This window comes from Akebia trifoliata, chromosome 11 (genome assembly GCF_017979445.1).
Source record: "Akebia trifoliata isolate Shusen 1 chromosome 11, ASM1797944v1, whole genome shotgun sequence".
In the NCBI taxonomy this organism is placed as follows: domain Eukaryota; kingdom Viridiplantae; phylum Streptophyta; class Magnoliopsida; order Ranunculales; family Lardizabalaceae; genus Akebia; species Akebia trifoliata.
The window spans coordinates 46260711-46277045 of NC_141385.1; the positions used below are offsets into that span (position 1 = coordinate 46260711).

Below are 16335 nucleotides of genomic sequence, written 5' to 3' on the forward strand. Positions count from 1 at the left end.
ACCAATACGTGAATGAGAACGAATTCGGAGGTTCTTAAAGTGACTATTTCACAAATTTAAAGTGAAATTGTCATTTTAAACCTCTGAAATAGTCACTTTATTTTGTGAAATATTTTTTTTAACATAAACTTGATTGTTCACATTTTGGTAATTAAAATGAATAATGAGTTGTAATAAATCATTTTTAGCTCATGAAATAATAATTCACTCATATTATTATTATTATTATTATTATTATGTTTTTTTTTTTTAATGATAGGGTGGTTGGTGGTGGCAAATGACCTCTTAGAACATCCGCAATCTAAAATCACTGCATGTTGTGCATCTGTTAGTGACTAGGCAAATCTCTCCAATGGACTTGTTAAAATGTGTCTTAAACATGTTAGAAGTTAAAATTTAAGTTAAGTGTGGCCAACCCCAATTCAACTATTTTTTTATTTTTTTATTTTTAATTTTCTTTTAAAGTATGCAATACCCTACAAACTACATATATTAGGTAAGTCGAGAGCTATTCTCCCTCTTTGAAGGGAAGTCCTGATCACTACACTCAATACTTGTTGATTCCATCATTAAATAGTTAAAATGGGTTCAAGCCTTTGAAGCTTAACATGTTAAGAACTAAGATGACTCATAATGGGGAATGGAGTGATAGGGTCAATGTGAATCACTTATCTTAATATTTTATATATGATTGAAAATTTGTAAAAATAACAACTATTTAAATAAAAATAGAGATTAAATTAAACCAGCATGTCGATTTTGAATCGACCATCACATTGACTCATTCAATTTCAATTTTTATTAGTGTACACTGCATTAAAATTTTATTGTATGACCGGAAACTTGTTAACCAAATTTATGAAAATAAAAAATACTATTATAAATATATAAAACTTTTAAGCTCATCTAAAATTGAGAGCTGCTATTCGCACCCCAACTTTTACTTATTACATCTCACTTTCTTAAATTATTTATCACCTCAATTAAAGATTAAAACACACATTTCAAACAATATAAAGATTTTGCTCAAGTTAGTAATTAATTTTATAACACTCAATTAAATTGAGTAGTTATTTTATATGTATATAACAATATATATTATCGGGGCGGGACGAGTTTGGAGGTGGGGTAGACTGGCGGGGGCATGGTATATCAAAATCGTCCTGCCCTCCAATCGAATCAATTTTTTATTTTTAATACTAAAATCATAAAGAGAAATAGTTTAAGGTAGTAAAAACCCGAGTCTATGGAGGAAGGATGGGGCAAATTGCCATACCTAGATCGTATAAAATCTTAAATCTAAACGATAAAAATAAAAATGAGAGAGGGAGTAACTCTCAACCATTCTGTTTATTTTATATTTATTTCTAGTTTGGGTGTAATAAGTAAAAGTTGGGGTGCCAATAGCATCTCTATCGTAACAGTTGGAGGGAAAGGTTCGTCTCTCTCCATCCTCCATTTACGTTGTTGCGAACGGCCTCTCTCAAGTAAGAATCGATTCTTCAGTCCTCGAAAAGCTATCTCCAACTCATTCGCTTTCTTCAACCCGTCTTCAGATTTCAAACAAAACCCTAGAAGAATCCCGAGCTTCCCTCATTGTCTTCCTTAACAAGCTCGTCCTCACCAACACTAGCATCTGACCTCTTCTCCCACATTTCATCTCAGACACCCTAAACAGAGGATTCGCCCCTGATTTCTTGGACTTTGGTTTGTATAAGGGTTTTTAGATTCTTTATTTCGGTTAAATGGCTCGACACTTGAGGATACAGAGTAAACTGATGGAGAATTGTTTGTTTTGGAGAATTCATCTGTGACTCAGGATGGAATTTGTGCTCTTTTGGATCATAATTCATTATCTCTGTCAACTGTAGCATTCAAAATCTTATTTTTGCGCATTCAAAATCTTAAAACATAACTTAAATATATTTTTATTTTTCCCAATAAAATTTAATCTATCAGAACGAGATCAAGAAATTGAAATGAAAATTTTATCTTAAATCAAGGCAACCTACCTTCATGAATGGTTTGTAGTCAAGATATGGAGATTCAATATCTAGGACTTTGATACTACATGTTATATTTTGCGTATTCAAAATCAAAAAATATAATTTTAATATATTTTTATTTTTCTCAATAGGATCTAATCTATCGTATACCTTAAGCATATTATCCATTCAATATAAATCGAGTTGATGGTACTTACCTTGTGTCATTGGAAAATCGTTGATGCAAATGTTGGAAGTGTGTGTTTCTATCTTTGTGTTCCTCGAAGCTTTCAAAATCCCAATCAAATTGATCCCTTCCTTTTAGACTCACTTTCTCTCTATATGGATCGGTTAGGTACTAGTGATTGATATATATTACTCTACTAAAACTCTCTACTTTGTGTGTTTTCCACACTTAATTCTTTTTATTCATATATTTTAATATGGGATCGTCAATCATTTTTATAGATGAAAGTTGAGGACTTAAAATTATTCTTTTAGTAAGTTTTTTATTCATCAAAGTTTCTTACTAACTTTATAAAATATTAATAATTCTAACGATAGTGGGGGCTCTTTAATATGAATATCCATTATGTATATAGAATCCTTATGTAATTAAACAACCAAAAACCGTGAGATCAATTGGCCACACGACATAACGTTCTAATAGTCAAAGGCTGATGTATCAATGGCTCTTAATTTGGTGGATTCTGGTGATGGATTCTCCATTAAGGATGAATCTTTTGTTGCCAGTGATATGAAGGTTTTACTTTTTGGTTCGAAACTCATGGGTGTGTTTGGTCCGATTCAATTTCGGAGATCCCAAAGGTTCATGGGAGTTTCAGGGAAGTAGAGAGGTGGGTTCATTCGAGAATGCAGGCTAAGTTGAATTCTAGTGTGAAAGTTGGGACTTGGAAGGTGTTGGTGACGACATTTTCGCCTTTGGTGTCATCTCTATTGTTTCTAGGAGAGAGCAGTTTAAGCCAAGCAAATCTAATCTGTGATACAATTGATGATGTTGATTTACGTTCTGGGGTGCTGGAAATGTTAGCGAGTAGTCACCTTCACTTTGATAGTTTGAAAGAGATGTCTCGGCTGGTTTCACAAGCATTTGAATTGGATTATCTCACCTTTTTGCATGAAATATACAGATTATTGGTGAGCGTAAGAGAAATTCTTGCTAGGGAGGGATCATTGGCACTATTTATACTTGAGAGAAATGAATCGAATGAGAAAACCTAAGTTGGGGTAGTTGTTGGGCCTTCGAGAGTTGAGATGAAAGGAGTAAATCAAATGTCTAAAGAAAGAACGAGAAGAAGAAGAAGGTAGTTTTGGGGAAGGGAACTGCTGTTGTAAGGCAGCTTATTAAAGAAAGATTGGGGAATGTAGGTAGGGAACCATTTGAAAATTTAGCTACCTTGGATGAGTGGTCAAAAAATCTTTTGATCCTAAGGACTTGGAACTCAAAATTTTTTTGAAGAAAGTAAAAGAGATTGTGGAAAGAAAGGATGCTAGAGGACTTCCCCAGGTGATAAAGCACCATATATTTGACGTTTCTTTTGCTTGAATTACGTATTTTATGCTGAATATGTTTTATTTCTTTTAAGGTAGGAGAGAATTTGCTAAAGAACAGATGGCCATAACACAGAGCATTTTCAATCATAGAAGATATGCTTAAGAGGCATGGGGCTACTGCCCTAGATACTCCTGTGTTTGAATTAAGAGAGACTCTCATGGGAAAATATGGTGAAGATTCAAAATTGATATATGACCTCGCTGACCAGGTAATGTATCTTAGGGTATGTTTGATTGCACTTGAAAAATAAGGTGGAAAATCAATTTCCATGGAAAATGACATTTTTCAAGTGTTTGATTACACATGGAAATGGAAATTCATTTTCCACCCCATTCAAAAAGTCCACTAAATCATGGATTTCACTTTCCCACCCATATGGGTGGGGAAATGAAATCCACCTATATTTTCCATCCTCAATTCTTCCCTACCACCACTACCACCACCACCACCACCACCACCATTACACTAATCTCGTCGTCGTTGTCATTGTCGTCGCCGTTGCCGTCGGCTCCGTTTTCGACCACCTTCTCTCTCTCTTCTTCTTCTTTTTCTTCTTCTCCTTCTCCATCCCTCACCTCCTCCGCTACCACCACCACCACGTTTTCCCCCCATCTTCCTCATTTACCTCCGTCGTCGTCATTGTTGCCACTGTCATCGCCACCGTTGCCACCACCACCGTCGTCGCCACCGCCGCCACCTTCATCGCCACATCCTCCCCTCTTTCCTCTTCCTCGTCATCTTCTTCTTCCTCTCCCCCCTCCTCTCATCTTCTTCCTCCTCCTCCTCTTCTTTTTTCTCATATTTTTCCATGATTTTATCATAGTGAAATCAAACAATGGAATTTGATTTTCAAATCCTACCTATTTTCCACAACTAATTTTCCATGGATTTCAAATTCCATAGAAAGTGACTTTCCATGCAATCAAACATACCCTTATTGTTAGTTTGAACAACCCCTACTTCTTATTAGAGTTATGATTGATATCTTGGCAATTTCCCTAAATTCCTTATGTTGAGGCATGCTTAAATGTGTAAATTTTTGTAAGATTATAAAAATAAGGGATGTTGAGGTATTTTGGTATGATAACATTTGATGTCCTAAGATAGCTACTACTACTTTACCTTGAAGGCAATGCATTTCAATGTGTCAGATAAGCAGGATTGTGTTTCCTGTACTAGGGAGCTTTTCCCTTTATTTAAACAAATATTAGTTCCAGACATTTAGCTAGATTGATCATTGTTAGAGATTCATAATACTGTCAAAATTTGATTCATGAAAAATCTGAATTCTATTTGAGTTTAGATTGCAAAAATTCAGTTAAAAATTCGATAAATGAAAAATATGCGACATATACTTCATACGTGTGTTATTCATCTCATTTCAAAAAATTTAAAATAAAAAAAATCAGTAATATGATAATGATTTTAATAGTGATAGTGATGATGAAATTAGTGATAGTAATAATGATCGTGGTGATAATGAGGGCATTGAGGTTATTGTTCCATTGGTTTATAAAAATTTATAAATGAAAACTAAAGTCAAAGGACAAATCATCAATTTGAAAAATTAAAGTGTAATCTCAAATAAATGTAGAGCACCATGTCATTAGTTTTTTTAAGATAGAAAGGCTCATTTGTCATATAAAAAAGTGGTTCCTCCAAAATTTTGAAGCATGACCGCTTCAAAGTCGACTTGTGCTACATGTCACAATTTACAAGTTTACACTTTGCAATATTCAACAAGTTACAGTAGCATTTTTTTTTTTTAAACATCATAAAAACGTATTTTATTCTTTTTAAAATTAATATGTGTGAATTATTCAGAATAGTTTAATAATCCGGAGAATAAAACTTGCATTTAAAAAAAAAAAAGTCTGAATTTTTCAAGAATTAAATGGGAGATTGTTAGCAAGGAGATTGATTTTGATCTAATCCTAATCTATTTTCTTAATGAAAGGGAATCTTCCAAGTAAAAAATGATGTCTGTATGTATTCTGAACTTCCCACTGATGCATTATCATTTTTCTCTGAGTCCCTTTGTGATTCCAACATTTATACCACAAGTAGTTTAATGCCCGCTTTCAATTGTCTTTTAATTTTAGACACACCACTCCTCCAAGTTCACCAATGAAAAATTGGGACACCTCTTGTATTCTAAAATTGATTAACCCTTAGACCATGGTCTTCTAAAAATTATTTTATAAAATTACCATTTTAACCTCCCATAAAATGGGTGGCACTTGGTTGGTCTAAGCGGACAAAGCGGGGCCTGAGCACCTCTTCTGACAACACTGGAGTTACAAGATCTGAAGTGTAAGTAGTCTTGATGAATACATTTTGTGTATATAGCTCTCATGTTTGTGCTGATGAACATGGATTATTGATTATATTTTGTTTAAATAAAACTACTGGTTAGGTTTCCTTCTTGTCACAAATATAATTTTGCTCTTTGTTCTCTGTGGTATATGACCTAACTGTTCCATTTTCCAGATATGTTGCTATGAATGGTATCACTTCATTAAAGAGATACCAAATGGCTAAAGGGGTGATATAGTCAATTCTATGACTTTATTATTGGTTGAAGATAATTCCTGAGATTTGTGTTATTGGGAAATGAATAAATCTTGACCATTGGATTTTGTATTCACATGGTTGATGTAGTTACGTGGTTCTCGTCATTATGACGGCCACAACTACTAAATATTGGAGTCGCCACCATTCAAGTTAGAAGTGGGTGTGAATGGTCACCCGAGGTACTTCTTCCAAAAGATGAGATTTTGGCATTTTAGTGACTCGCGATGGATAAGGGGTAGTCAAACCTCGAGATTTGGGTAAGCGGTTCGGTTGGAGAAAAGGGAAGGTGTTAGGCACCCTTTCCTCCCCGCCACGTGGCGGTAACCTCAAATAACTTGGTCATTTTGATCTTTAAAAGAAGGTAAAAAATGTGCCACGTGGGTGCATTTGTTCCCTAAGTAGGGATTCATTTTCGGCTTGATCATAGGGTCATTTCATTAATGGAAATGACCCTTATGAACCTTAGCCTTGGGGCCCAATCATCAAGAGGGGTAAAACAAAATAAAATGAAAGTAGGGGGTATTAGAAGAGGGAAGAGTAGAAGGTTAGAGAGAGGGAGGGGGTGTGCTTAGGACCCACCTTGTAGCTTCAAAGTTCTCCTTTCTTTTCTTCCCTTCCTTCTTCTTCTATGCTTCTCAAATCCTTAGTGTAATATGAGAGTGAAATTTCCTTTTTTAGAAGATAGTATGAGAGAATGATAGAGAGGAGTAGAGAAAATCTTTTTTTTTTTTGAGACTTGGTGTCACCCTTTTTGGGGTGAGAGGGGAGGTATATATAGGTGTTTGGAGGGGGTTTGGGGGTATAATGGGGTTAAAATGTGAGAGAAGGGGTAATGGTATAGGATTTAGGAGTGAGGGGTGTGAAATTTAAGGTGAAATGGAGGGTAAATGTGTAATGAATGAAAATGGGTGAGGTTTAGACCCAAATGGGTTGGATCCTACCCAAACCCATTTGGGTAGAGTGTTTGATGGGTTGACATGAGTGATGGTTGGTGGTGGAGTGGGGGTGTAAGAGAGTGGTTTTAGAGAATGAGTGTTAGGTTGGTTGATGAGGTAAGGTGTGTAGATTTAGGAGAATGGGTTGTGTAAGAGGTTGTTAAGTTAGTTTTTGGGAGGAGAAAGGAGATGATGCCATGTGGCAATCATGATGAGGGGGTGAGGTGGTGAGATTGGTTGATTGGTTGATGGGGGTTGTTTGATTAGAGAGAGAGAAATGGGTTAGTTGATTGATGATGAAGGAAGTATGGGTTGAGTTGATTTTATTGGAGTGTTTTAAGGAAAATGATGGGTAGAGATATGGGTGATGATGTGGGTGGTTGATGATGTTAGATAATGGTGATGGGTTAGGGTATGGGTGAAGGTGTAGTTGGTTGTTGATGTTAGAGGATGGGGGTAGGTTAGGTTAGGGTAGGGTATGGGTTGAGGTAGTTTTGGAGAGAAGTTAGATGAGTTGTTTAGAGCATAGTGATGGGAGTGGGTGATTGGATGAGGGAGGTGAAGGATGGTGATGACAAGTGTCATCTTTTGATGTTGAGGGGTTGATTGGTTGATGTGGGTAAGGGTTGATGGGTTGGGTTGTGGGTTGGATAGTGAATGGGGGTATGGATAGTGGTTTATGGGCTTTTAATGTATTGGGCTTGGGTTTAGAAGGGTTGTGGGTTGTTTTGGATTGGATATCGGATTTGGAGATGGAACGGTGAAGGTTGGATGAAGGGGTAGGCATCCCAAGTCTCACATTTTATTTTTTTGATTTTTTTTGATTTTTTGAAACCATTGATTTAATCAAAATGCCACGTGTTGGCGAATCGGGCTTTCGGGCCCGTTGGGGAATTTATCGATTTTTGCATGCGAGTGCGGAGCGACGACGTTGAACAACTGTAGGATGGGTCACTACTCTTTTTGCGAGTCCTCGAGACCATGAGGTGGTCTTAAGAGCATTGATTTAATCGTAGTTACTACTTTTGATGTTTTGGGCCTTAGGGGCCCGTTGGCCCCCTTTGTTAGAAAATCGGTATTTTGCACGGAGCATGGTAGATGGGAGTGTGCCGAGCCCTTTTGGTGGACCTACTAACCCATTGAAAGGTGTTAGTGGCTTGGGTTTCGACGAAAGTATCATTTTTCAATGATTCGGGCCATTGAGGCCCGTTGGTCGAACTTATTGAAACCTTACTATTTTTGGGCCCTTTCAAGTGAGGGCCCGTTCAAATCGAGGTGTCTACAGTTGAGATCATGTGTTTTCTCACGAATCACTGGAACTTAACCCTACAATTTTTAAAAGGTGACCATAATGTTAGGTTAATAATTTTATCCAAAAAGGTATGTTTTTCAATATATATATTTTTTAGGCATAGAAAAAGTCTATATTGTTCTTAATGAATATAGACAATTTATCATATTTTCAAAAAGTATCTAGAATCATAAATTCACCTACATAGTAGATTTCATTTTCATGGTAGATTTCATTTTCAGTTAACCCCACAATGTCATGAAATCAAAATTGAAAAAATCGAGGGGACAAAACAGTAACCACATGCTTTGTTTTTGACTAATTTATTCCTGTGGGGGCTGGAATCTTTCAAGTGGTATTGAAGAAACAAAACCATTACCCACCCACATTCCCAGAGCGGAATCTACTTTTAAATTCTCCAGTTTTACCAAAACCATTTGTTTCTAACCACCCCCAGAAAGCTGCTTTTCAACCTTCTTTCTTCACCTATATTTATTTATATGGTCTAAACCATCAAGTCTAGAGCAAACTTATTTGACACAGCCTTCATTATTTCTGCTAAACATATCTTATTTATAATTTACAATCAAATAAAGATGAGTAGTAATACGTTAGTGAGTAAACTTGAGTTTGTCTTCAGATCCATGCAGACAAGCTCAGTGCCAGAATCCGACGAGTCCAACCAAGTGAGGTGGTTTTCTGGTGCCTCGAATCCATCCAAGAGAAGTAGTGCCGACGAGACTCAAAGAAGGAAAGAGGAGAAGGCAGAGAAGCTCATGCATTTGATCTTCTGGGGACCCAACTGATTTTTTATTTTTTGAAATTATTATTGTATTTTTTTGAAGAAAAAAATAGCAATTGTAGGACAAAAAAGGTTGAGGTTCAAATAAACTATTCTTTTTTATTTTTATTTTTGAGGAAAGATAAGTTATTAGGTGCTTTGGGTCTCCTCACCATTATTGGAATCATTTGAAGTGGTGAGTGGATTGAATATCTAGAACAGTTGGAAAAGAAAAATGCTAGTCTCAAACTGTATAGGTTGAGGCACTCATCAACATGACCATTGGGATGTTAGGGACTCCCAAGAAAAATGTATCCCTATGAGAAGTGAATTAATCTCTAGAAGACTAGCAGTTGTCTCTAGAAAATCTACCTTTTTCCTCAAATCCTAATGATCATGTTGATGGGAAGGCTCAACCAAGGCTAGAAACAAAATGGAAAATGTTACATGAACATTATGATGCTAGTGATCTCAAGAAAAATATATCCCTAGGAAAAATGTATAAATCTCTAGAAGATTAAGATTGATCTCTAAGAAATTTGCATTTTTCTTCAAATCCTAACAGTCAGGTTGATGGGAAAACTCAACCGTGGATTGAGACTAGAAAAGTCTAAAATGGAAAGAATAAATGCTAGCTTCTAACATGTGGGTTGAAACTCCCCCATCAACATGACAATAGGGAAGCTAGGGATTCCCAAGGATATTGTATCCCTAGCTAGCAAAAGTGTATTAATCTCAAGAAGACCAAAACTGAATATTTAAAGGTAATTTTGATATATCTCTTAAATTTTGGTGGTTATACAATAATGTGAAAAAAGCCCATATTCAATGGCACAAGTCCATATCAAGATATCATATTTTCATTGTCAAATTTTTTTCGACTAATCGAAACTATCAAATTAACGAAAGATAAGAGGGATTCAGAAACTCTAAACTATCGAAATTGGGGAACATAAAAAACATTTACAATCCTAGGCCATCAAAATTCATCTCTAAAATTCGTGAGTCTTGACCCATCGAATTTTACAATTTTCACATAATGTACCACTAGATTTTCAAATTAATGACATACTCTCCTTATCTTCCAGGATATCGATTACCAATAATAATAACAAGAGTCGTGTTGGGGTGACACAGGATTTACTGTGATTCTCACAATTCTGGTGTGAAGATGCAAACATAACCGTAGATGATTTTTACTCGTATCACAAGAAAACAGTCTATGATTATGTGCACATCTCACGTCAAACTTGTGAGAATCGCAATAAATACCTTGTGTCATTCCAGCATTTTTCTTATAATAAATAAATATCTTCATATTCAACCACCTAACATAAGCCCTTGTTTAAAAAATCAAATCTAAAGGTTAAAGGTGAGACGACTCCTTTGATATCATAATTGCCATGTGTTGATATGTCAAGCAAGGAGTAGGGAATGTATAATAAATGAACAAGAGGAATATAAATATGTGTTTTTTTTCTTTTAAAATCTTAATAGAGCAATTTATCAAATAAATCAAGAATTGAAGAATATGAATTTTAAGAAGAAAAAAAAAAAGAATTGAGTTGTCAAATAAAATGAGATTTTTACTCTACCAACCAGGTTGATTGCACATGGAGAGTGGGTGGGAAAATAATTTTCTTAAGTAATACAATTTGCAAGTTTATAAATTATAGTTTCGAAATTTTATCTTATAAGAGATTTTTCATCCCAAGAGAGAAAATATTCCCCACCCCAAATATACCTTATTATCTAGAAAACCGAGTCACAGACCATTCCAAAACCAAGTCACAGACCATTCCAAATAGTAATTTAATTGTAGGGGTGCATTCCAAATAAATATTATTCTCTAGGGAGCTAAGTCAAAGGACCCAAGAAATAATATGAGCAGAGAATCACACACCATTATCTCTTCTCCACCAGCACCACATATAACCATCGAAATAGTGATAAAATCTTCTCTTCTTATTCTTCCATCATATTTGCAACAACAACAACAAAAAAAAAAAGAGGCCTCTTAAAGCTATGCTTTCTCTTAAATCTTGCAAATACCATTTACAATCACCATTTACATTTAACCCTTTAAAGCTTCAGAGACAAACACAAACATTCCATCAAGGTATCAATTAATTAAATAAACTCTAAATTCTCTATCTTTAGCTTATTTAATTTTGATAGAGACACTTGATGTCTGCAGCAAGAAAAGTTGTTGGTAGAAAGCTTGTGCTGAGAGGGTGTCAAGAAGAAGCAAACAAGAGCGAAAAACGAAGTTTCTTGAGTCTTGAAGAAGCTGGTTTAGTTGAAATATCTGGTTTGGGCACTCACGAGAAGTTTCTATGTCGATTAACGGTATGTGGATTCCACCTCTTTTTAATTTTTTTTTTATTTTAAAACTTTTGATTGGAGAAATAGTTTTAAAACTCGAATATTTGACACGACTCCCACCGTTGCGTCAAGTCAACTGGATGACTCCAGAATCGACTCAAACAAATCAATGTAATATTACAAGAAACATAAAAAGTTTATAAATATAGGCAAAAATTAGGGATTTCTATGGGTACTCATTTAATCGGAAACAAAACCAAAAAGCCCAGTTTCGGATCCCTTTATGAAAATTTAATTAGAGTCGTTCCTGAGAGGAATCAAATTGTTATTGATAGTAGTCAAAATTGATTCGATTCTATCTGATGGATGCCTATTTGTATGAAAAATCGATTTGTTTACTAATTTATTTTTATATTGTAGATTAGAGTTCGCTCCTATGAACACCCTCTCTAAGGTTAAAAGGTTAAAAGAGAAAAAATAATATAACTGGAGAGATATCATTAAGATATCTTGGGATTAAAGGAATAAACGAGGAAAGATAATAAAATTAGATAAATATTATTGAAAATTGAAAGAAGACGAGAGAGGAGAGTAATGACAATAAAATTGAAAGGATAGGATGAAAGCAATAAATTAGATTCATTTTAGTTGGATGAGACGTTTAGCCATGATATTTTATTATATAGACTAGAGTTCGTCGAGTTCGTCGTGACATCCTCTTTGAGGGTTAAGGTGATAAAAGCAAAAAAAAATAAAAAAAAATTGAAAGAAAATTATTTTAAAAAAAATTGAAATTAAAAGGGTAACAAATGAAAAATGATAAAGTAAGTTAAAGATGAAATACAATAAAATTAGAACGAGTAAAGAGGAAAGATATAAAATATATATATAATGTAAAACGGTAAAACATTTGCCCAATCACAAAATTGTGGTTGAAAAAATGGATATCCCACCTCAAAAAAACACAAAACTGTAATAACTTTTCAATGATTTCTTTTTTACAGTGAAAATCCATGAGTTTTCACAAAATTGTAGTTGAAGGTATTTTCTTATATTTTTCACATTTTATAATGAGAAAAAGTTTAACATATAAAGAAGATGAAATTCTACTTCTAATCAAGCGTGATTTTTTGGTCTCAATCTGATTTTTGAGAATCAAAATTGATGGGTACCCACTACTTTTGACGACTTCAGATTCACTTATTTTGGAGTTGGAATTGTTAAGAATTAAAAAAAAAAAAATACGATAATTATTTCAATTCTAGGCACCTTAAGTAATTAATGGATCCGGGCGTGTGCACCAAATGAGATGCAAGACTAGAGGGGGATTGAATTGTTTTAAAAATAAATCCATACCCAATCAAAAAATAATCAGTGGGAGCTTTAGTGGCTAATTTGTAAGAAACACGCACCAATCCCATCAGAGTTGTGGAATTTCAACAGATTTTAAGTATGACTGAGCTTTCAAATTAGATTTAATTCGAATTTCACAGGTAGGCATTGTTCCAACCCATCTCTAAATGTATTGGATTTCATGTTTTAATGATTGAGATTTTTTATGAGTGGATGGGTCCCAACCCTAAGATAATTATGTATACTTAAAGTCGTAGAGCCAATCCAATAAAAATAGGAACAGGGGATCGAGCATGGTTTTAAAACCCAATATCTGGAGTCTTTTTCCCAATATCTGATATGGAGTTGAATAGTTTGAGCAAATCAATAAAATTTATTTGTTAATTTAAATAATTATAATTTTCATATTATAAGGAAAATTTCTAAAGATTCTCAATTGAAAATTTCTTATTTGTCATAGATAACAAATATTTGAATCACTAAAAAAATTTAATCATTATACATCAATAACAAGAAAACTTGATTAACTCTGACCAATTTTTTGTTAACTCAAATATTGAACGCGTTAGTGTTATGGATCATTGATGTAGGATAGGATATTTATAAATAAATAAAAAAGTCAAAAGAAGATGGAATGAACCCAAGAGTTAAATACACATTTTTATCATACAAAATTCATAGAAAAATTATTATAATATCAAGTTAAAAATAGAAGAGTTTATGTCAAAATAGGAAATTTTACTATTTAAAAAAACATTATTGAAAATTCAAGGTAAAGTTAATTTAAGTCTTGATCTATTTAAACATTTGTAAGAAATTCTTACTTATAATTGATTATTCATAATTATTATAAATTTTAGAGTCATTGTCTTCTTTTATTTCTTTTTTTAATTTGTGTCATAAGTTCAAGGTTATCTATCTAAAGAATAAAAAATGATGAACTTCTGCATCATCTCACCGTGATTCTACTTTTTCAAACTACTCACATTGCCATCTCACCTAATCACGTCTGAGATTGTGATAACTCACCTTAATCATCTCAGGCTCAAACGGATTTTAAAACCATGAGATCAAATGAAGAGAAAGTAGGGAAGGCATCAATATTCAAATGGTTTATAACTTATGTATCATATAAATAAGTGTCCCATTTGGCAATCAACACTAAAGAGTTAACACCGAGCAATGCCTTTGTCCCATATGAATTAGAAGTTTTAGAATGAATTGATTTTTTGTGACTATGATCTCTATGATAAAGAGATCACTGTCTAGAAAATTAATTTTAACCCCATAAAAAATGATTTAAAATTGTGAATCATTGATTTATTATTGTTAATTTGAAAATCACTTTGAATGGTGTTAGAGATTTTATATTGGACTGATTTTTGTTTGTGAGGATGAAGTTTTCATCATGGAGATTATCCATACAAAGAATCGCTCAATCCAAAAAAATTTAGTCGTAGAGGACAAATTTTGACTCTCCAACGTTGGCTTTCGAAGGCTACCCCACAAATAATGACTAGTACTTAATACTTATATATATAATCTATTTTAAGATAATTTTTTATTTTATATAAAATAAAAAAGTCCGATAAAATTACAAGCGTTCTCCTATTTTAAATCCAAATGATGGTAGTGAAAACCATGAGGTACATTGATGTTAATAGCATCTTTGGTTACATGTCGGTTCTTTTAACTTGGTGCAAATTCAGTCCTCCTGACATGATTTCCTTTTACAGTGAAAACCCATGTTTTAAGAGTTGATTTGACTTGAAATGTCAGACTCGACCTCGACCCAAATATATATATAATTATTTTTCATATTCTAAAATGAAAGTTATATTTAACTTTGATTAATACTTTATTTTTATTTCTAATAATTTTTTCAAAATAATTACTTTTAAATATGCTTATTCATATTTAATTCTGATTAAGACAAATCTAATGACAGTAAAAAGGTTTCATATCTTTATCATTCTTTCAACTATTTAACATATTTTTATATTTTCTTCCAGATCTCATCTCTAAATCTACTGAGAGTGATATCAGAGCAAGAAGGCTTTCCCATTGAAGAGCTTAATGCAGGGAGAGTTTGCGATTGGTTTGTAAAAGATAAGCTCAAGAGGGAGCAAAATTTGGAGTCAGCAGTACTTCAATGGGATGATTCTGAGTTGCAATTTTAGATTTGTTTTTATGATTATTTTTGTCATTTTCCTTTGATAAAAGACCTTATGAAATTAGGAAAAAAAAAGCCAAAAATCTTGATGATAATCATGATTGTTCTAAATCAATAAGAAACTAAAATTAATTTATGGCTTGTGACATATAGGTGGCACCAACATATGATTTGTGATTATTGTGGGGTCAGAAGAATTGGTATCCATTTCGACAATGCTGACAAAATAAAAGGATTATTTACATGAGATTTAAGACTTAAAAGTAGATAAGAATCAGATCCATATATTCTTTTTAGGGGTTATGTGGATAGCCACGAAAATACAATCTTACCAAGTTGTTTAAAGTCTACCTGTGTTGATAGCCAAGACTATGCTTCAAGGACATGTCTTAAGAAGGTAACATGAACAATCATTGTTCATGAGAACAAGAAAAATAATCAAAATTCGTCCATAAAAAATTATTAGAAGAACTATCTTATTTTAATTAAATTTGCATTCATACATTTCATCATTATCAACAAGAACAAAGCCTAATCCCTAGGATATGGATTGGGTTAAACGAATCTTATTTCATATATTCCACTATGTCCAAAGTGGTAGCTTTTCTTATTGAAAGTATCTCCATATCTGATTTCTGTTGCATAAATGTTTTGTATTCTATTACGCTACGTAAAGAGTTACGAGGGTGGAGTCTTAAACTCGAATTTTTTAAGGGGTATGGAAAGAGCAATTGTATAATAGTCTTTTAAGGAATATTTTTTTTTGAAGGTTTCTATTTTGGGAGTATTACATATTTTGATAACTCTTAGTTATATAAATAGATATATCTAAGATTGTAGAACAAAAATAAAAAATAGTGATCATTCTTGTTTTGTTCTATGTGGATGTAGGCACATTGTTGAACCACGTAAATTATTGTTTTACTGTCTCGATTATGTTATTTTTGCTATTTCATTTTTCACAATTTCATTATCTCATCCTCATGCTTTTAGGTATTTCTCACTTTTTTAAAACCTCCAACTTGAATATTTCTTCAACTTAACTATCATTTAAGAAGTGAATCTCCATTTTTGTTATGCTTCTTTGTTACTATATTTCCAATCCTAACTCAATTTGACTTATGATATGATAGTGCTCTCTCTTTCTTCTTTACTCATTCTTTTTTTCCCTTTTCTTTCCCTTCTTTTTCAATTAAACATGGGTCACTCCACTTTAAGCAAAATTTTAAAAAAGTATTATTCCATCCATGGTTACAAAACTTGGTTTGACGTCTCATCTTGTCCATGAACGAGACCAAATTATCTCAGATGAGTCAACTCATTTTAGATGAGACAAAGCTTT

The 16335-nt window shown here is 33.4% G+C and overlaps 1 protein-coding gene and 1 pseudogene across 1 annotated transcript; both read left to right on the forward strand.

The window, feature by feature from the left end:
• The first annotated feature begins 1318 nt into the window (after positions 1-1318).
• LOC147392111 (histidine--tRNA ligase, cytoplasmic-like) lies at positions 1319-9167 on the forward strand (annotated as a pseudogene).
• Positions 9168-11086: 1919 nt separating this feature from the next.
• LOC147392112 (receptor-interacting protein) lies at positions 11087-15129 on the forward strand. The gene is made up of 3 exons (XM_086417294.1): positions 11087-11261; positions 11340-11491; positions 14833-15129. The coding sequence occupies exons 1-3, from the start codon at positions 11168-11170 to the stop codon at positions 14998-15000; spliced, it is 414 nt and encodes a 137-aa protein (XP_086273420.1). The 5' UTR covers positions 11087-11167; the 3' UTR covers positions 15001-15129.
• The last annotated feature ends 1206 nt before the right edge of the window (positions 15130-16335 follow it).